This window comes from Balaenoptera borealis, assembly GCF_965194805.1.
Source record: "Balaenoptera borealis genome assembly, contig: HAP1_SCAFFOLD_1434, whole genome shotgun sequence".
NCBI lineage: Eukaryota > Metazoa > Chordata > Mammalia > Artiodactyla > Balaenopteridae > Balaenoptera > Balaenoptera borealis.
Window position 1 is genome coordinate 73,306 of NW_028122789.1, and position 22,840 is coordinate 96,145.

General features: G+C 36.7%; 1 protein-coding gene across 1 annotated transcript in view; it reads left to right on the plus strand.

Moving 5' to 3' along the window:
- Window positions 1–22,840, plus strand: part of LOC309622052 (leucine-rich repeat-containing protein 37A3-like) — a gene marked incomplete at both ends in the record, with an annotated part of 36,819 nt that overhangs the window by 4,141 nt on the left and 9,838 nt on the right. Inside the window, 6 exons of the mRNA XM_082409249.1 lie at window positions 1,567–1,638; window positions 8,745–8,816; window positions 12,081–12,152; window positions 12,784–12,864; window positions 18,873–18,944; window positions 19,491–19,565. Of these exons, the coding sequence (XP_082265375.1) occupies window positions 1,567–1,638; window positions 8,745–8,816; window positions 12,081–12,152; window positions 12,784–12,864; window positions 18,873–18,944; window positions 19,491–19,565 (444 nt within the window). The remainder of the gene's footprint in view (window positions 1–1,566; window positions 1,639–8,744; window positions 8,817–12,080; window positions 12,153–12,783; window positions 12,865–18,872; window positions 18,945–19,490; window positions 19,566–22,840) is intronic.

Genomic DNA, 22,840 nt, shown 5'->3' on the forward strand with positions numbered 1-22,840 from the left:
ACAGGGGTGTGGAGGTCACGGAATGCAGCATGGATAAGCTAAATCTTTAGCTGGGACTTAAAGATTGGCTGTGATTTGTCAGAAAAATAATAGACAGTACAGTCTAGGCAAAGGTGTGACTGCAGGGATGATCAGAATTTAATAGATTAGTCTGGCTGTAAAGAATTGGGTTAGGCAACAATGAAAGATAGGATTATGAAAAACCTTGGCTATCGGCAATGGGGGTTTGGAAGTTACGCTCTGAGATATGGGGAGCCATGCAAGTTTTCAAGCAAGAGAGACAAATGATTAAAACAAGAGGCTGATTTTAGATTTCATATGTAGAGCGATCTAGAGAGGAACGCTTGATTCAGGGAGTCCAAATAGAATGCTTTAGCAAAATCTAGGAGTAAAGTGAGAAGGGGCCAAATTAGAGTGGTTGTGATGGAAGTAGAAAGAAAATCCTGGGAGTACTACAGAGGAAAAACGGACAAGATGTAGTAATTGACTAGAGTTGGGGGATTGTAGTACAGGAAAGAGACAAATCACATGTGTTGATGGGCAGAATGATGGTGGTATAACAGGTGGAAATCCAGCAGTTGGCAAGCAGAGTCGGTTTGAGGGAGATGAGTTCAGTCTTAGGCATCTTTTATTGGTGAGCATAAAGCAACCAGAAGGCTCTGTTTGAGTGGAAATGTCCCTCAGGCAGATGGGCAGACAGGTATCCGTTTTGACTTATTTCTGACTCGCGTGAAAAATGTGCATATAAACTGAACAGTTACATTGTTGCTGAGGGAAGAGGACAAAGCTAAAGCTGAAGATTCAAAGTCATCCACTGAGTGAGTGGTTCAAACTGAACCTCAGGCGTTTAACAGCTTCTCTTAAACATGTCTAATTCATGGATACATTCTCACTGTTTAAAAAAAGAAATGTCACAGAAGTATATAGGATAAAATGTGAAAATTCCACCCCACCTTCCCTACCACCAATAAGGTAACTCCTGTTACTGTTTTGATGTGTGTCCTTCCTTCCGAGCTCTTTCCTTTGCATTTTGTTCCCCTAATGAGGTAATAACTTTACTCCTTGCTCAGTAACTCGTGCTTTTCCCTATGCAATATGCTTAAGAGAGATTTTCGTATTAGTCCCTCTAATTTCTAATTGCCCGTATCCTTCTAACACCTGGACAGATTCTGAGGGCACTGAGCCAAAGCTTTGGTGTTGCCTAGCATAGGATTTCTTTATATTCATTTGCTGATATTGATAAATGTTTGCCATTTTTCTCATTGATTTGTAGGAGTCATTTTAGACACATAAGTGATTTTGGAAAAAAAGTAATTGGCATTATGTATCCAAGAAATTGGACAGATAGGAAGTTCAGGTTCTGAGGAGATGCCTCATTGTTTGTGCCAGTGGCCTCACAGTATGTTTTTATTAATTGTGCACACCGGGAAGCTGATAAGCTGTGGGAATTAGAAAGCTGGTCTTTTCTGCATTTGAATATTCCCCACACGGTGGCCATGATTCTTTTCCTTATTCTCTACATTCTTTTCCTACCTATTCAAGGATATGAACTGTGTTTCTTCACAGAAATTTCCAAGGAAACTCTATTTCTTACATTGATGAAAGTATATGGAAGGCATACCGCTGGACTGAGAAGCTGTGAGTATACTCTCCCCAAATATGAATACAAAAAGTTAACTGCATTGTAAGATCCTTCTTGGTCCAGAATTTTGAGGTCAATACCTGTGAGAAAAGGTATTTCCCCTTCCATATCCCAAAGCAACCTGATGATTGAAATTCTGTGTTTATTTTAAAAATTAAATTTGGCAGGACCTCTTTAAAATCAGTAAGAGACAATTTAAACTTACTTTCCATTATACAAGTAATACATGATTATATTCTCAATAGATAACAATGAAATAACAGGTATAGTGAAAACCCTCCTTGTGCCCTAATCCCCCACCCACTACTTTGAGTTTAGTATTAATCCTTGCAGACTCTTTTCCATACGTTTGAGTACATACATACTTACAGATAGCAAAATAGGTTTGTGTGTTTTTCTTACCTTTTTTTACGTAAGTAACATCCTGCAACTGGATTCCTTCATTTCATGATATGTCTTAGATTTCTTTCCTTCCCAGTACATAGAGGGTTACCCCATTCATTTAAACTCCTGCATAGTATTCCATAGTATGAATGTATCACAGTTTAATAATGCCCCTATTGAAGGATGTTTAGATTATGTCCAGTTGTCTTGTTACTTGCATTGCTGCAATGAATATCCTTGTACATGCATTTTTGTGAGCCTGGTCATTTATTTCTATAGAATAGTTATCTAGAAATGGGATTGTTGGGGTGAAGGCTATTTAGATATAAAATTTTAATTGCCTTCGAAAAAGTTGTGCCAGCTTATATACTCCAGTCATCCTGCTGTGATGACATTCATTTCCCCACGCCCTACCAACACTGGATATTCTCCCTTTTTTTTTTTTTTTTTTTTTTTTTTTTTGCTAATCTGACGGGTGAATAAAAGGGGTCCCATCTGAATTTGAATTTTTCGTATTACTTGTAAACTTAAATATCTTTATATGTTTACTGAACATTTGTATTTCATCTCTGAATTGTCTGTCCTTTGCCCATTTTTCTGTTACTATTTTTTTTTATTGATTTGTAGAAAAAGTCAGTTTAGATCCATAAGTGATTTTGGAAAAAAACATTCAAAGTAATTTTTCATGACAGTCTGTGGTCATATCCTTAGTTCAATTTGAATAGACAAGTCATAAATGACTTCTGAATTAATAATAAAAGACATAACATTCAATCTAAAAACAGGTATTATGACCACCCTTAAAGAGATGCCCCCTTAGTCGGATATCTTATTGGTAAGGAAAAAAAATGCTAGAACCAGGCAATTTGTTTTAATTTACAGATTTCGTAAATAGTATATGTAGTTTATATTTCCCGTGATAGTATCTAACTTGGAGATTTTATTTCCCAAACTTGTAAGAAAAATGAAAGTCATTTGGCACAAGAAATAGATAACTTAATTTCCTCTGGGAGTGGAGGGGGGTGGTAGACTGAGGGACAGAGGTAAGAGAAAAAGTTTGAATTGTGTGCTACATATTTTTGGAATTTTGAGATGTGAGTATATATGACATATTTTTAAAAAATAAATTGAAATTAAAAAATTAATTTTTAAAAAGCATGTGTTTGGGAGGCGATACACTATAACATGAGTCTGGTAAGGTTTGAAGATTTCTAAGTCAGCTTGAGGTTTCTACCTTATAAGCAGAGGTTCCTAACTTGAGGTCAGTGTTTCCCCAAAGCAGAATTTCTTTATACCTCCTGCTCCCCCGTGTATACCTCTTTGGCAAGCTACAGAAGCTTATGTTCTTGGGATAATGTTTTATAATGTATAATAAGTCAAACTATATAGAAAAACAAAGGAAACCAACTATATTGAAATAGTTTTCAGAATATTTTTAAAATTAGTGAGACAGTAATAAATATGCTTCTCTTAACACATTAAATAACAAGATATAGTGGTAGGTCTAATAAATATTATAACTCCAGGGTAGTGATGAGAATAAATGATATTTCGAGGTATCTGCAGCATATACGTGATATGAAATGACCTGTGATTTCTATTGGGGACCAAATTAACTATACTGCTGATCTACTGTGGTTTGTTGCCTACATTCATAATGGAAGGAAGTGCTGATTTTAGTTAGAGATTTGTGAAAACTGAGATGTAATTTTATTTCCCATCCAAGTTTGGCACTCTGGATTCAGTCCTCTCTATTCACAGACCTCTGCCCTAAAAGGATGATCCACAAGTCGAAATTGCATGCACACTTTTGCGTGTGTTCAAGAAAGTGCAGTTTTTTAGGGAAAAGAACCATTGCTTTTCTGAAATTCTCAAAGGATTCTTGTCTCAAAAGATTGAGTCACAAATGTAGGGGAGAAGAAAGACATTTCTTTTCCTGTACTTATCCTCATGAGTGACGATAAATGGATAATTTGTTTTAAGTAAAAGTATCTGATAGTTGATAACTTGTCACTTTCTGAATTCATTCAATAAATATTTTTTGAGTATCTACTATATGCCAGGAACTGTTTTACATGCTAGGGTTACAGGCCCAAGAATGAAACAGCCCCAGTATTCCAGTTCTCAGGGGGTTTACAAGTATATAAAAATAAGTATATAAGTATAATAAATAGATAGGTATAATTTCAAGCATTGCTAAGTACTTTGGAGAGAAAGAAAGCAGGGGAAGCAGAGTAAATCAGTTCCAGAAAGGCCTATTGTTTGCATTACATATATAGTTAAATCAATCAAACAAACAAACCCTGAGCCCTCTCAATTTCCTAGAAGTTACAGAGGTGGAGAGAAGGATAATTGTCAATAATACAGAATCAAGAATGAATGTGAAATTCAGAAGATTGCCGTAGACCAGAACCCTGGTCAGAAGTTAGACATGGATCTTTCTTAAATGTTACTTCATGCCTGGTTTTGATATTTTCATGGTGTGAGAAAGTTTTAGATCTGGCTTTAACTCTTGATTCCCCATAGTTTAAAATTTTTTTCCTCCGTCAAAATGAATATTTGGAGTTCTACAGATTAATGTATTTTATTTCAGTTATTGAGTTATTGCTTATTTGAAGCTCCTTTTTGGGTAATTTTTTGGTGACTGACTCATTCTCAGTCTAAACTTTACTTCTAGGCTGAATTTACCGTTGTTATTTTTAAAATTTCTACTATCCTGTCATCCAAACAACTTCACAGAAAGAAACCCCATTAATTTGAAATACATACTGTTTGGTTACCCCCTGTCCTACCATGATATTCAAACTCTAACCAGTCTGGTATGGGCATCAGCCAATCAGAGAAGACAGTGCCATAAAGAGTGGAGGATCAGCCCCATCTCTTTGCTGTACTTCCTGAATCCTTGTCAGCGTTCAAAGTTATAATCAGTATATGTGAGTTCCACTTTTGTGTAGCTTTTTTTCATATACCATCATTTCCTGTGACGTTTGTATGTCATTTATGGTATATACATACAGTTTGGTTATGCGATATGGGGAGGTAGAGCTTTTTCCTACCTTTGCAGGTATGAAAAGGGTTACCATAAATGTCGTTGGACATATTGATTTGGTTTTTTTCTTTTTGGATCATTTCCATGGAAATGTGAAACCACTACTTAGAGGTGAGAAAACAATCAGTCTTAGCACCATCTGTTGACCATTCCCCCTAACATGTATTCTGACAATCACTGCGATTCCTTCTAACATGGTGAATTTCAAATTGAGGTCAGGGTCTTTGAAGCATGCTCAGGGCTCCAAGAGTTCTTTGTGGGAATTGAAGTCTCTTGTGTTTTTGTTTTAGTGATCTTTTAAAAATGTGTGTGACTATATCCTGTATAATATGAACCACCTTAATAACTGAGTTGCAGAGTTTCCAGGTAGTAATATTTTAATTCTCATAAGCTATGAGTAAAGAATTAATTTATGAGCTGGAATTAAGCTATGAGATGGAATTAATATAAATATGTGACCAAGAGACACTGTGAGTGAAAAGCAGAAGGTTTTAAATGCAGAACTCAGTGGAAATAGTTTCACAAGGCAACATAGCCTGTGCTCAGATCCCCAAGGCTCCTGAAGGATGTACCACTGTTAATATCACCTGCAAGGAAGGGGATTCTTCCAGGCACGAGAAACCTACCTCTGACGTCTTATAGAGTTTCTTCTGTACTGGCTCTCTCTACTACTCCCTCACTCCACTCTTGGGATACTGGCTATGTGCCTTCCTGCTTATCAGCTATAAGAAACAGGTGCAAAACACCACCCCCTCCTCCCCACAGCATGTTCCTAGTCTTTATCGTGAGACCAGCGGAAGCAAAGGGCTTAACATTCCTCTGGCAGACCCAGGCGTCAGGCTTGACTGTGAATCGTTCCTGCTCCCTTCATTCTGCATTCTGGAGAAGTCATGGGCTGGATCTCTCAGTTTCCTAATTTATTTTTTAACTGTCATTTCTGCTTCTCATATACTGAGATTTTTTATTATTGCCAACACTTTTCATTTGTATATTCTTGAGTTGATTAATGGATGCACTATCTGCTTACATCTGTCTGAGGGTAATAATTGTGCTATCCTAAGGTCCTCTTGTGCTTTGTTAACTCTGATTCATTGGCTATAAGCTCTTATGTTTGTTTTTGTTTTCTGTCCTTAATGGAGTTGGCTTTCTCACATTGTTTGGTCCTTCCTGAGTGTAATTCATCTTTGTAGTTGAGATTCTACTGCGTTTGTTTCCCAGCTTTAGGGGAGAAGTGAAACGAGTTGTTGGGGCTTATTACTCCCAATGGGTTCCCCTGAGAATAAGGCAGAGGTGGAAGGTGCCTTCTGGTGGCTAGTCAGGGAGTGCATACCCTTCTTCCAGGGTTCTGAGACCTTGCCCCCTTTCTAACACCAATTGCTCCTGCCTAGAGGAAGACACCTTTTGCTGCCTGGATCAAGGGGGAAAGATGTGGGGTTGATGTGTGCTGTAGGCTGCTCCTACCGCACTATTCCAACTGATCACCCTGTAGTAGCTCCAGGACGTTTCTGGTAGGGGAGCATTTGTGGAGCTGCTCCCACACATTGAGCTAAGGTTGTGATTCTTAAGTTATATCTTTTCTAGGGATTCTAGTTATGTCATTCTTAGGGACTTTGGTGGAAGTTGAAGGGGTGGAGACTTGACATGTTTCAATCTGCCAACTTGAAATAGCACAACTTCTTAGGAAACAATTTTGTATCCCTATTACATCCTAGACAAACTCGGGCAAATATGTATCAGGATACAAATACAAGAATGTTCAAAGTAGTATTGTTTTTGTTTAAATTTTATTTATTTATTTATTTATTTATTTATTTATTTATTTATTTATTTATTTATTTATTTATTTATTTATTTATTTATTTATTTATTTATTTATTTATTTATTTATTTATGGCTGAGTTGGGTCTTCGTTTCTGTGCGAGGGCTTTCTCCAGTTGCGGCAAGCGGGGGCCACTCTTCATCGCGGTGCGCGGGCCTCTCACTATCGCGGCCTCTCTTGTTGCGGAGCACAGGCTCCAGACGCGCAGGCTCAGCAATTGTGGCTCACGGGCCCAGTCGCTCCGTGGCATGTGGGATCCTCCCAGACCAGGGCTCGAACCCGCGTCCCCTGCATTGGCAGGCAGACTCCCAGCCACTGCGCCACCAGGGAAGCCCAGCAGTATTGTTTTTAATAAATCAAAACTAGAAACATCTCAGTATACACCAACAGTTGAATGAATAAAGTGTGGTATAATCATACTTAGAAGTCATACACTTCATCAGAAACATAACGCAAGCCACATAAGTAATCTTAAATTTTCTGGTAGCCACTTAAAAACACAAGTAAAATGAAACGGATGAAATAAATGTTAATATCTTTTACTTAACCCTTATTTACAAAATATTTTCATTTTAACATGTAATCATTATATACATTATTAATAAGATATTCTATGTTTTTTTCATACTAAGTATTTAAAACTATCCAAAGTGTTATCATATCTACATGTAATCAATCTAAAAATTAATGAGAGAATCTATATTTTTTTCCCATACCAACTCTTTGAAATCACAATTTGGTTGCTAAATTTTATTACAAATACTTGATCGGTATTGAGATTTCATAAAATTTACAGTCAAAAATGTAGTATCACATATGCAAATTGTTGCTAACATAAACATTTTCCAATAATTACATTGAGTATCAGTTTTTAAAATTTTAATTTTAAAATAATTGAAATTAATTAAATTAAAAATTCAACTCAGTCACATTAGCCACTTTCAAATACTCAGAAGCCTCATGTAGTTGGACATGCAACACTACATACTACAGGCAAAAATAAAATAATTTTACAAAATAATGTTGAATGAAAGAAGCAGTGTGGAAAATAATACATATAATATGATTCCACTTATATAAAGTTCAAGAAGAAGCAAGACTAAACTGTGTTGTTTATGGCTGATAGAGAAAAGGCAAAACTACATTTAAAAAGCAAGGAAATTATTATTAAAGTCAGGATAGTGGTTCCCTCTAGGAAGTCAGAGAGAGGGTTGTGATTGGAAAAGGGCACACGGGGTCTTCTGGGATGCTGGCAGGATTCTTTCCTGACATGAATGGTATTACGTGGGGGTCTGTTTTGTAATTATTAAACAGTTGAACAGTTGTTCAATTGAATTATTGAACAGTTATGTATATTTTATGCACATTTTAGTTTTCAAAAAATTTTTAATGCGGGAAAAAATCAGATGGCTTCATTTGCCCTGATACAGCTGTGTGTGGGACTTCCCAATAAGGTTTGGGGAAAGAGAGGAGGGAAGGGCAGCTCTGCAACGTTGGTGCCACCCAGAGCTGGGTTCTAACAGAGACTTCGTGATCTAGAGAGTAGGCATTAACTATATGATTTGGTGGGAAGAGTGGGTGGGGCGTGGGTGTGTGTGGGTGTGTGTGTGTGTGTGTGTGCGCGCACGCGTGCACATGCGTGATGGAGAGAGATGGACAGAAAGGAGGACATGAAAAGAAGGTTTAAATGAAAACAGAGCAGAAATCACCATCCCTAAATTAGATAAGAATTAGGTTGTTTCGGTGGCACCATTACCCAGCTTTCCTCCACATATAGGAGTTAGTCCTATGTAGTACATAGTTGTAGTTATTTTGCAGTTTGATCCAGAAATAACCTTTTCATTTTTCAGAATTCTCAGTGAAAATTATTTGACTGAATTACATAAGGACTCCTTTGAAGGCTTGCTATCCCTCCGATATTTGTAAGTGAATCATATTTATTTATGAGTTCTTATCTATAAAGTAGATTATCTATAAAATAATTAAGGGGTTCAAGTTAGATAATCTCTTCAGTTTCTCCTAGCAATAAAATTCTACAATTCTTTAAGTCTGTGTAGGGTCCCAGCCCATCACTAGCACTATATATCTCCTATTCATTTTTAATTTTTTCATTATATAGACAAGGTATAGATAGAAAAATACACTTTAGTTGTAGAGGAAAAGTGGTAATGAGGTCTGAGCAATTATAGACTCCCATATGAACCTTGTTATATAAGTGTTCATATACTCTCCATCTGTATTTATATTTTGTTTATGACCTATGGATCAAATCTGGCCCACAGTCCGTTTTTATACAGTCCATAAGTTAAAAGTGATTTTCTAAAGGGCTGTAAACGAGAAAAAAAAGACACGAAGAAAAATATGTGACAGAGACTGTATGTGGCCTGCAAAGCCTAAAATATTTACTTATCTGGTCTTTACAGAAAAGGTTTGAAAAAGTTGGTTTAGTGAAATGAGAGGAATTAAAGTTAACCTCAAATTGTCCCCTACAGGACAAGAAAATATAGAACGCTTACATTAATATGAATGCCATTAACTCATAACTTTGATAATTTAATCTAAATTAAATTAACATTTAAATATTAAATATTTAAGTAGATGAAGTATGTAAACAGTATTGTCAAGGGACTTCCCTGGTGGTCTAGTGGTTAAGACTTTGCCTTCCAGTGCAGGGGGTGCGGGTTCGATCCCTGGTCAGGGAGCTAAGATCCCACATGCCTCATGGCCAAAAAACCAAAACATAAAAAAAAAAGAAGCAATATTGTAACAAATTCAATAAAGACTTTAAAAATGGTCCACATCACAAAAAAAATAATCTGAAAAAAAAAATCAGTATTGTCAAGAACACATTAAGTTACCAAAAGAACAAACTGTTGTTAAGGATTTCGATGCAGGAATTGTGATACCAATATTAAGAATGTTTAAGATGATGGTTAAGTGGTATATTTAGAAATGTTTACACTAAATAAGCATATCAGAAATGCCCCTAACAAAAATCTCTCCAGCCTTTTTTTTTTCTGTTTTTTGTTTGTTTGTTTGTTTTGTTTTTTGGGCCACGCCACACGACTTGCGGGATCTTAGTTCCCTGACCAGGGATTGAACCCAGGTCCCCAGCAGTGGAAGCGCCGAGTCCTAACCCCTGGACCGCCAGGGAATTCCCTCTCCAGCTTCTTTATCAAAGAGGAAATGCTTGCCTCGTATTTCCTTTATTTAGGGATAAGGAGATAACTGTGTTTTTTGCTATAAAAGCTCAGTTTTTGTCCTTTGTCCATGGCATCCAAAGCTGTGTATGTCATTAATCCTTATTAAGCCAATTAATGATCCTCTTTAGCAAATAGATTCTTCTTGCAAATATAAAAGGCTTAAGGGAAGTGGGTATAAAGAGCCTCACATGACCCTAAAAATAGTTCTTTTAATTATCAAACCTTCCAAACCTTAAGGGGCAATCACCTTTATATTAGTCTCTTCTCTGCCATCTGGGCTCCAAACCTTACACAGTTTGGAGAAAAACAAATAAGATAACTGCACAGTGGAATAGGCCCTTCATTACTTCTACTATGTAATACTTTATCATCTGATTATTTCAGGTTAGCGTAAGTACTCTCATTCTTTAAAAAAAAAAAAAGCCAATCAATAAGAAAGCGAAAAAAGAATATGCTAATCAGCACTACGCCTAGTGTTGTAAACACGAAGATGGGTAAGACAGGACTCCTTTTAGCAACTCATGATCTCACAGGGAAAATAAACATATAAGCTCAAACCATAATGACATGGTTGTGGAGGCACCATGAAGTAATAAAACTACGTTTCTTTTAAAACAGTCATTTCCTCCTTCTATCCACTCCCCAGCTATTTGTTGATTTTATAAATATTTGAGTTTGCTTTATGTCCGCACGTAGGCTTTAAACGTGAGAGACGATGCACATAAGCAGGATCTAGTCCATACTTTGAAGGAGTTTATGCTCAGAGGACATGGGTTGCAAAAATAGCTATATTTAAAGAAAGAAATGAATATGGGCAATGAGAGCTATAAGTTGGTATTGGAGCACAAAAGAGGGAAAAAAGACTTCAAATTGGATCCGGGAAGATGTTACTAGAGCAATGCTGTTTAAACGGGACCTCGAAGGGCCGTTGGGTATCAATGACAGACAACTTGGGAAGAATAAGCTTGCAAAAGGAAAGTGGGAGAAAGGCAAAACACAGGAAAAATACTCTGAGTACCTGTAGAGTACAAGTGGGAAGAGTAGGAGATTAGAGCCAGATCATCTAGGGCTTTGGAGGCCAAGCCAAGGATAACATGTCAAGCTACCATGTTACCACAGCAGTGCTTTAGGACAAGCTTTAGCCTGCAACAGAACCAACCACTTGGAGGGCTTGTGAAAACACAGGCTCCACCCCCATAGTTACTGATTCAAGAGGTCCAGAGTAGGGCTGAGTATTTGTATCTTCAATAAGTTCACAAGTGATGCTGGTATATGAGAACCACTTCCGGAGGGTTAATCTGGTGATCGCGTGGAGGATGGCTTAGAAAGGGAGAGGGTAGAGATGGAAACACCAGTCAGAAGACAGTTATACCCATCCAGGTGAAATGAGAGACTAAGCTGGAATCAATGGAAATAAGATAGTCAGCTATAGTCAAGAGTAGGTATTTTCGAATAAAAGTCAATATGATAGAAAGTGTAATACTGAATTAAAGTTACATATTAATGAGAGAAGTAACTTCCTTTCAAGTTGTGTGAAAGGGTATCTTTTATTTCTTCTGGTAATGAATTGACCTAGAAAAACAGAACTATACTGGGAGGTGTGTAAATATAAGAATATTCCTTTTAATATTGGAAATTATAATGATATATAGAGATAAAAACTTTGAGCTCATAATCCAGAATTTGGTGAGACCACGAAAGGTGGAATCTAATCAATGCTTCTGCTCTTGGGAAAGATTACCTCCAAAATCTATCAAGATCCATAGTTGTATATTTAATTTATGAAGATCCTGAAGGTGAGACTCTTAAGAGAGGTGAAGGCAGGGTTAGGGGCTCTGGAAGGTTCAAGTAATAATTCCTAAGGTTTGGAGTTTAGACCAAAGCTTCTTATTTATTATTATCATTCTAAAGTCTACTAGTTATTCCTACTAATTAGATATCTAATAGCTAATTGAGGCAATATTTTCCTTTTACTTTTCCTAGAGATTTATCCTGCAATAAAATACAGTCTATCGAAAGACGTACATTTGAACCACTACCTTTTGTGCAGTTTATGTAAGTTACAAGTATAACTTCATTATATTTGGAATTTTTGTAAAGCTTAATTTTTTATAAAATTAATTTGTTACTCATTTTGAAATATGATTAAAATTACTACTAAAATTTTGTAGCAAATCCTTTTTGTCTCTAGCAAAGATTAGTGTGAGAATTATTACACAGATCAGAGTGAATCATTATAGAGCAGTGGTTCTCAACCAGGGTGATTTTGCACACAGGTGACATCTGGTAGTGTCTGGAGACATTTTTGCTCGTCAGAACTGTATATGCTACTGGCATCTAGTGGACAGAGGCCAGAGATGCTACTAAACATCCAACAGTGTACAGGAGAGCCTCCCACAGCAAAGAATTATCCAGCCCAGAATGTCAATAGTGCTGCCTTTCTAGAGAAATAAAGATCACTTAACACAAGTATTTAATGAGCATTTACTATTTTGTATCTAATGCACCACATATATAATCATGAAAGTGTAAATCATAATGTCTTCCACAGTGAGATTTCTTTAGTGTATGGAGGGAGTAGTGTTGTTATGTTTCATCATATATAAATTAGAATTATTGCCAAAGGATAAATGTTCTGAAAGAATATATATTTTTCTTCTTCTTTTGCTTGTGTCTTTTTTTGTAGAAATCTTAGTTGCAATTTACTCACAGAACTGAGCTTTGGAACGTTTCAGGCCTGGCATGGAATGCAGTTTTTACACAAGTTGTAAGTGAAATCGAAGATGAATACGTGTAAAAAACTGTGTGTAAAAGCATCATGCAGTTATTGGTTAGCTGGGTGTAAGCCCAGTATGAATTCTGGAAAGTATGTCTTGAGAGCCATTTTTTTTTTTTTTTTTTTCAAATGAGGAAACTAAGGCACAAAGAGGCCAAGAGACTTGTTTAACTCATATATATGAAACGCTCTGCTTTCCATAGTACTGATCTTTGGCACGGGCAATAAAAGGCACCAAGCAAAAACACTCAAATTAGCATTGTCATGGAATCCCACTGATGTCTCTCCGATATGCGAATGGTCCATGAAGTTCCACTTTTGAATTTCACTTTGATTCCTGCTCATGTGCAAAGTTCCTAACTGCTTAAAATGTATGCAACACAGAGCTGCAAAGAGCTAAGTTTAGCACCGAATTCGTCAGCGAGCAAAAGGTGTGGGTGCTTCCCCAACCATTATTAGCTCTTTTAAAAGGTAAAGCAGAAAGAATTCCTGAACGCCCACCACAGGGCTCTCCCCAGCCACCCAGAACATTATTTTTCAAACAGCATATATCTCTGAAGTGAATTATCTGTGGCCAATAGGAAGCTTTGAGGTGTGGAAAAAGACGTTGTTTGTGTTCAGCTGTAGTGTGAGAAATACAAAGAAAATACATTGCTGTAGCCTAATTCAATATACTTTCTTTGCTGACTACTCTTCAGTAAGGAGTGTGGGTTTTACACCCTTTCAGCTCAAAAATTATGTGATTTCTCATGGCACAAGGAAATGAGAGTGGGTACGTTCAATGGCCCGAAGGCGATTTTAGACTCAAGGTAAAGAGCTCTTCTACACCTGGCTTTGGAAAAGACTCTCTTACCTGTCTTGTGGTTCAGAAATCCAGTTTCACACAGTTCATTTTGGGTTAATGAAGGTGCTGAGGCTGTGTCTGGAGCTGGATTAGCAATTCCTGCAGATGCCTATCTTTAGCGGCCTCCTTCCTTTTCCTTGTTAGTGTGCTGATGCCTACCTTGGGGAGAGAGCACCGAGGGTCAGTTTTTCTTTTGCCAGCACACCGGAGAGCAGGCTCATGAGGTCCCTTCACCAGGAGGTTTTAGTAGCGTCAATACAACGTCTTAAACTCACCTCGTTTCCTAAACATCCTATAACACCAAGAGTTCCTTATAAGAATCAGAGTTTCACTATAGTTATGTAGGCAACACAGGAAAATACCTTGTGGAAATAAATAAATAAATCACAGTTTAAAAATTAATGAACTCCTTCAGAAACATTCACTGAGTGCCATGCCCACTGTGTGTCAGCACTGTACTAAGTGCTGGGGATACAAAGACGCATAGGGCAGGGACTTTGTCCCCAAGAAGCTTTCATCCTGGAAGGAGAAAGATGGATGTTGATGGGAAAACATATATGAGAGCCATTCTAGCATCTGTGCAGCAGGGTAACAAGGTGAGGAGGGGGGTGATGAAGTAGACAATGGGTGGTCGGTTAGAAAAGATTTGTAATGGAAGAGGCACCAACTTGTTCCTTTTGAATTTGTGTTCCTCTTAAATGACAGAAAAAGGTAGTGAAGGAATCAAAACTATCTGGTGTTGGAAATAAATTAGTACTGTACTCCTAAAACTCATTCACAGTTACTTTCAAAAGATTGTCACAGTATACTAAGTCTTTGTTTTGGGCTAAGTCTTTCTAATAGACAAAGCTAATTGGCTTCAGGAAACATTTGCCATGGTGAGATACAGACTTTATTGCATCTCTTTCCAAAGGCAAGCCACCAAGGGAAGATGCCGCCCTCGAGTTAAGTCATTTTACTACCTATGATGACATATTACTGGGGTGTTTATAAGTTGCCTGCATTAAATAAGTTTGGCAAAGGGCCCCAGCTGAGGTGGATTTATCATGAATTCAATGAAGCTTAGGCTTCAGGGCTCCTCACTTGCATAGGTCCCTTCCAAGGTCTTGAGAGGGGTCCTAGCGATTTTTGTATTCATAACTGTGCATGTTTTTATTAGACAGGATTTCCCAAAGTAGATGAGGTTCAGGCCCCACAAAACCTTGATTCATCACCGGGTTTCAGGTAATTATAAGTCAGTAGGTTTCTTGAATGAAGCCTCTATGTTATTGACAAACATCAGGTGAAGTAGTTAGCAGTGTGGTAGTCTATTTGAAATCCGAAATCGACCTCAAAGATGAGCTAAGAGCTTATTAATTAATAAAGTACCACTTTTTGAATGGTGGTAGTAATCGTATCTCTTTCAGATAAAATCAGGAATGAAATATATTATGGAAAACCAGCAGTGGTTGATAATCCTAAATGTTAAGTCTACTTTTTTTTCTGACTTTAAAGTGTTTCTCCTTCATTCACCTATGCAGGTCCAGACTGATGGCTTATTTTTAAAAATTCTTTTAGTCACTTCACTGGTCCTAGCAATACAAGCTCCATGATTTTAGAAACTGAAGGACTCTACAATGTAGAAAGGCTATATAACTTAACCAGACAGAGGACATTCACATGCTGGCTTGTCTGTGGTACATCAATATTGTACCAAGAACATAAGCACTAAGAGAGAATAAGAGGAAAATCAAAGCCTTATCCCTATTGAATTGTTTACCCCATTGTTGAGAGTATCAATGAGGTAGGTGTGGCCACACTATGAAGGCAAATTGAGCTGCGGTCACAGAGCCGCTCTAATGCTCCCCCAGTCAACTAGCATTGGTCTCCTTTCAATAGCTATGTACACACAAAAGCTTACACACTTCAGGGTGTTGTCGTCACTTTTTGCTGTGTACTAGAATCCTGGCAGCTTCTCAGATTTAGAAAGGCACAAACGCTAAAACCAAAACTAACTTGGGTCTGTCCTTTGGGTCTGTGATTTAGGGTGGCTGTTTTATTTGTAAGAGTTCAAAATTTTGAGATTGTCACACCTAGCAACTACTATACTTTTCTTCTCCCAACTGCATCTTATTCTTCCCACCTGTAGTATTTTCTCCCATTCTATATGTTTTTTCACTTTCTTGATAGTGTCCTTTGAAGCACAAACTTTTTCATTTTTATAAAATCCAATTCATCTATTTTTCCTTTGGTTGTTTCTGCTTCTGGTATCATATCTAAGAAACGGTTGTCTAATGCAAGGTCATAAAGATTTACGCCTGTGTTTTCTTCTAAGAGTTTTACAGCCTTAGCTCTTACATTTGGATATTTGATCCATTTGGAGTTAATTTTCTTGCATGGTGTGACGTGTAGGAGTCCAGCTTCATTATTTTGTGTGTGGATGTACAGTTGTCCCAGCATCACGTGGAAAGACTGTTCTTTCCACATTGAATTGTTTTGGCACCCTTGTTGAAAATCAGTAGACCATAAATATGAGGGTTTATTTCTATACTGTCAATTCTGTTCCATTGATTTACATGTCTGTTCTTATTCCAGTAGCACACTGTGATTGCAGTCGCTTTGAACTGAGTTTTGAAACCAGGGTGTGTGAGTCCTCCCACTTTGTTCTTTACCAACATTGTTTTGGTTATTCTGTTTCCTTGAATTGCCATATGAATTTTAGAATTAGCTTGGCAATTTCTGGAAAGAAGTCAGCTGGGATTTTGATAGGAATTGCAATGGAACCATAGGTCGATTTGGGAAGTAGTGAAATTTTAATAAGATTATCTTCCAGTCCATGAATCCAGCATGTCTTTCTATTTATTTAGATCTTCTTCAATTTCTTTCAACAGTTTTGTACTTTTCAGTGTGAATCTTGCACTTACTTGGTTAAATTTTTCCCTAAGTATTTTATTTGTTTTGATGCTGTTACACATGGAATTGTTTTCGTGATTTCATTTTTGGATTACTCATTGCTGGTGTGTAGAAATAATATTGATCTTATATCCTACAACCTTGCTGAACTCATTTATTAATGCTAACAGTTATTTTCCTAGATTCCCAGGAATATGTCTTGTGGTCTTCCAGTTTCCCAGGAATACATTGGAACATTTCAAAGTCTCTGTGGACATCTCATTCCTCAGCTTTTCTTTTTAAGCTTTCCGGTTGGGCTGTTTTTTGCCCCGAACTGTTATCCATTGCCTCATGCAACCGCCATGTTAAAATATTTGCTTGAAAATGTTTTCCAAAAATGCCACCTGAGGAGAGGCTTTTCTCACTAGACAGCTCTCAGTCAGGTCAAAGGCAAGCCTTTCAAGTGAGGTCTTCCAGGGGACCACCAGACATGTAAAACAATGACAGTTCTTTGGGAATGAGGCTTTGAAGGACCTCCCAGTCCATGCTGCTCCTCCTGGTACCAGGGATGTGGGCTGTTTTTCAAGGCTACCACTGGCATGGAGAGCAAAGGTCAAGGACAAGTTCAAGCAACACAGATCTCATTGTTCTTACAGAAATTAATTTGTTTTCCTTGAATAAATTGCTCCCCAATTTGCTGCAAGCCTGTTGGTTAAATTTCCAGAGTTCCGAAAAAGTTGATTCTGACCATTTTTGCCAGTTTTGTTGTTGTTGTTGTTGTTGTTCTTGTTCTTGTTGCTTCTATGGAGGGATGAATTGTCAGATGTCCTTCCTCCATCATTTTTACTGAGTTTCCTGCAATATCTTTTAAAATCTCTAAAGTCTCAATGACCATAGGCTAATTAAATATTTATCATGGGAGATGATTAAGGAAAAAATAAATAAAAAGAGAAATAAATAAATAAATAAATAAAAAGAGAAAATATAATTCTCATAGAGGCTTTCCCAGATGTGTAGATGAAGTTTGAAAAGGTATTTCTATATTTAGTGCTCTCAAAATTACGGTTAAAGTAACAGATGTTTTAAACCCCCCCCCCGCCCCCCACTTTTTTTTTCATTCAGGTTAAACACAGGCTTTAGAGTCAGAACTGAGTTCAAATTCCAGCTCTGCTTCTTACTAGCTTGATGACTTAGGACAAGTTATATAACTTCTCTGTGCCTCAGTTTCCTCATTTGTACAATGGGGTAATATATCTATCACATAAGGTTACTGTGAGGATTAAATGTTAAATGCTGATCACAGATGCGTGGCAACCCAAAAGATATTAGTTTTGATAATTATTTTACAATATTCGCAAAAATACGTTAATAATTCTTGAGTAGAGTTAACCTAAAGTCAGATATTCTTTTCTTTCTTCCTGTTTCTTTTGGGTTTTTCCCCCCCCCCCCCTTATTTGTTTTAAGGAACTAAGGAAAAAGAAAGAAAGAACTAAGAAGAAAATCTATTCCAGCATTTTGGAATAAAATTTTGTTCCCCAAAATTAATTTGTTTATTTTATTGATATATAAACAAAATGTTATTTATTTATTCAGCAAACATTTATTAAATACCTAGTAAATATTAGGCACTGTGTCAGGCACAGGAATAATAATGACAATAAAGTGTGGTCCCTGCTCTCAAGTTGCTGGCAATCTAGGAGACTGACAAGTAAACAGGTGATTACATACACAGTAACAAAGGCTATGATACAGGAATACGCATGGGACTATGTGATGGGAGTATGGCTTTCACCAGTTCCTCTTGGATTTATCTCTTCTTCTTTGGCTCCAGAACCAAGGAATTAGCCCTATTTTTGTCTTTCACTGGGTAGTTTAAATCATGAAATGTTAAAAAATTTGTAGAGATGAAAGAAAAACACCTTGAATTATGGAGGATACTAGAAATAGTACTTTTTTACAGAGCAAGGGCTTCCTACCAGCATAGTCACTTCTAGGGTTTTTAACCTGAAAAGTTCTTTGGCATATTTTGTCTTTACTAGCCACTTTTTTTTCTATTTGTTTGTTTGTTTGTTTGTTTGTTTCTCTTCTCCACTTTATCATCTAGAGACCTGGGTAGTTCCCAATGAAAGAGTGTTTTACAGATGCTAAGGGTGATTTATGGGTAAAGACAGAAAATGATTTTTTTTTTAAACCTTCACGTTCCGTACCAAAAAAAAAAATGAATATAAGCTTTCATGGAAGTAATCGAAAATGCAGATAATTTAAATTCCATTCCATTTTTCAGAATTCTCAATCATAATCCTTTGACAACAGTTGAAGATTCTTATCTTTTTAAATTGCCAGCATTAAAATATTTGTAAGTATTGCAACAGTTTCATGGCTCATGAGATAATTTCTGCTCTTTTTTACTTTCGTCAAAGATTGAGTACTTTGGCTAAAAAGTCATAATTTAGATTTTAACTGGGTTATTGAAAATAAAAGTTATTGGCAAAGAAAACGATTAAGAAAGAATATACATGGGTAAGACAGCCAGCAGAGAATGAGAACAGTGTTGAAGAACACATATAGATATGGAACATGTAGATGCATGTAGGAATATTATTTATCCCAGAAAGCAAAAAGGAATAAGGGGTACATTATTTTTTTTTAAAGAGAGTGATCAAAAGAGGTAGATGCAATTGAAAATGAGAAGTTAGGATAATAAAAAATGATTGTACCGTTCAGCACCAAGGCCATTAATTTGATGATGCAAATTTAAATTTCTTCAATAAGAGCTCTTTGGAATTATCATGTATGGCAAGTAAGAAGCCAGAATTGAAGTAATCACATGTTAAGTATCTTTTTAAGTTTAGAATTTTTGTCTTTGGGTTTTATATCATGCATGTTTGGGCTTCTCCTTCAGAGACATGGGAACAACACAAGTGGCACTTACAACAATTGAAAGCATCCTCATGATGACCCTTGAATTGGAAAAACTGTAAGTTGATTTTTCTTACATTTGTTTTCACTCAATTGTTTTTTTAGGTTTGTTGTATTATTTTCTTAAGTCAGGTTTATTTATGTATAATTTTCACTTAACAAAATTCACTATTTTTAAATATACAGTGTGATGTGTTTTGACAAACGTATAGTTCTGTAGCCACCACCACATTTGAGGTAAAGAAAACTTCTGCACTCCCAAAAGACCCCTCATGTCCCTTTGTAGTCAATCCATCCTCCTCCCGCTACCAGCCCCTGGCAACCACCAATCTGATTTTTGTCCGTATAATGTTGCCTTTTCCAGAATATCTTATAAATGAAATCATGTGGTATGTAGCCTTTTGTTTTTGGCTTCTTTCACTTAGCCAGTCTCTTTGGAGAGTCATCTGTTTTGTTGCACCTGTCAGTAGTTCATTCCTTTTTATTGCTGAGTAGTATTCTAGTTGTGTGGATACACAGTTTGTTTACGCATTCATCATTTGATGAACATTTGAGTTGTTTCTAGTTTTTTTTGGCTATTATGAACAAAGCCTCTGAAAACACTCACATGTGTGTGTGAACATATGTTTTGTGCAAGCATATGTTTTCATTTCTTTGGGGTGAAATACCTAAGGGTGGGATTGCTTCATCATATGCTAAGTGCATATTTAACTTTTTAAGAAACTGCTAAACTGTTTTCTAAAGTGCCTGTGCCATTTTGCTTTCCCACTAGCAGTCTATGAGAGTTGCAGTTGCTCCACATCTTCAACTGATCCTTATATTTGTTTTCTAAAAACGTCTAACCTTTCTAGTAGGTGTGTAGTTGCATCTCGTGGTTTTTGCCACATTTTGCATTTCTGTAATAGCTGATGATGTTGAGTGTCTATTCATGTGCAAATATCTTTTTAAATGAAGTGTCTGTTCAAATCCGTTTTTTAATTGGATATTTATATTGAGTTTTAAGAGTGCTTTATATGAAAAGCAATGGAAAAAGTCCTTTCTCCTAGATATGTGTTTAGTAAATATCTTCTCCCAGATTGTGACTTATCTTCATTGTATTAAAGTGTCTCTGAAGACTAGATGTTTTAAATTTTTGATGAACTCTAATTTAGCAATTTGTTTTCATATTTATTTAATTTATTTGGTTGTGCTGGGTCTTAGTTGCGGCAGATGGGCTCCTTAGTTGCGGCTCATGGGCTTCTTAGTTGTGGCATGCGAACTCTTAGTTGCGGCATGCATGCGGGATCTAGTTCCCTGACCAGGGATCGAACCCAGGCCCCCTGCATTGGGAACTCGGAGTCTTAACCACCAGGGAAGTCCCTTAGCAGTTTTTCTTAGATGGTTTGTGCTTTTTTGTGTCTTATCTAAGAAATCTTTGTGTGAGACCCCATTGTCTGACCCAAAATCACAAAGGTTTTCTCCTATGTTTTCTTCCAGAAGTTGTATAGTTACATTTAGGTCTATGATTCATTTTGAGTTAACTTTCATATATGTTGTGAGGGAAGGGTCAAGTTTCATTTTCTTGCAGTTTAAAAAACTATTTCTTTAGGACCGTATTGTGACAGTTTATTACACAACTAACTGCACCTTAAATTGTGCCATCCCCCCTCCAATATGGCAAGCTAATAGAAACTTTCTGTTATGCCAAGGCTAGCTGAGGGGATTGCATGAGATTAGTAGGCGGAAAGGGCCCTGCGTTTAGCAGTCTGTTCCAACCGTCTTTGTCAGGTCAGCTGACAAATGACTGTCTTCACCACGCCGTCACATCTGTTGGTCACTGCTCTAGCCTCATCTTCCTCAGCCTTCCACAGCATCTGCCGCAATTGCGATCCCTCTCTTGTCAGCTAGATGCCCTCCTCTCTGGATATTAAAAATTATTTCCCTATGTAACTACAATACTGTTAACACACAGTATTGAAGAAATTAAATTCCTACACAATAATATTACCTAATAAAGAGTTGCTATTCAAATTTCCCCAATTGTCTCTCTCATATAATATCATTTCTTTTAACAGCTTTTTGAGGTATAATTGACATACAGTAATCTGTGTTCACACACACACATACATACACACCACGAAGACATCATCAAAATCAAAATGTCCATCACCTCAGAAAGTTTCTTAATGTCTCTTTGTAATTCTTCCTTCCCATCGTTCCTTGCCCTTCCCAATCACCAAGCAACCATTGATCTGCTTTCTGTTTGCATTTTCTAGAATTTTATGTAAATGGAATCATACAGTGTATACTTTTTTCTAACTGGCCTCTAACTCAGCATGATTATTTTAATCTTCATCCATATTGTTGTATATATCAGTAATTCATTTCTCTTTATTGCTGAATAGTATTCCATTATATGGATGTACCACAATTGATCTATTCACCATTGATGGGCATTTGAGTTGTTTCAGTCTTTGTCTACTACAGATAAAGTTGCTATGAATATTTGTGTACAAGTCTTTGTATGGATGTATGCTTCCATTTCCCTTGGGTAAATACCTGCAAGTAGAATGGCTGGATCATTGGTAAGTGTATGTCTACGTTTTTAAAAAATACCTATTTTCCATAGTGGTTTGATCATTTTACATCTCTACCAGCAGCGTTTGAGAGTTGCATTTTCTTCACGTTGCGGCCAACACTTGCTATGCTCAGTATTTTTAATTTTAGATAGTTTAATAGGTGTGTAGTTGTATCTCACTGTAGCATCCCTAATGATTAATCATGTGAAACAGCTTTTCATATGCTTATTTTGCATCTGTATCTCTGAATCTTTTATCTGTACTTTTCTGGAATTTTGAGAGTTCTTTATATATTCTGGAAATTAGTCCTTTATCCAATATGTAAGTTGCTAAGTATTTTCTCCCATTCTGTGACTCATCTTTTCATTCTCTCAGGAGTGTCTTTTGCAGGGCAGAAATTCTTAATTTTGATGGTGTCTGATTTATCTATTTTTTTCTTTTATGGATTATGCTTTTGGTGTTGTATCTAAGAAATCTTGCCTAACTCAAGGTCATAAAATTTTTCACCTGTTTTGTTCTAGAAGTTTTATAGTTTTATGTTTTTTAGTTCTATGTTTTACATTTAGATCTCTAAACCAATTTGACTTCATTTCTGTACATGGTTTGGATGGAAGTTCATTTTTTTTTTTTTTTTTTTGCACCTGGATATTCAATTGTTCCAGCATCACTTGTTGAAAAGACGATCGTTTCTCCACTTAAATGCCTTTGAACCCGAAAGTCAGTTATCCACATCTCTCTACTTCTGAACTTTCTATTCTGTTCCCTTGATCTTTCT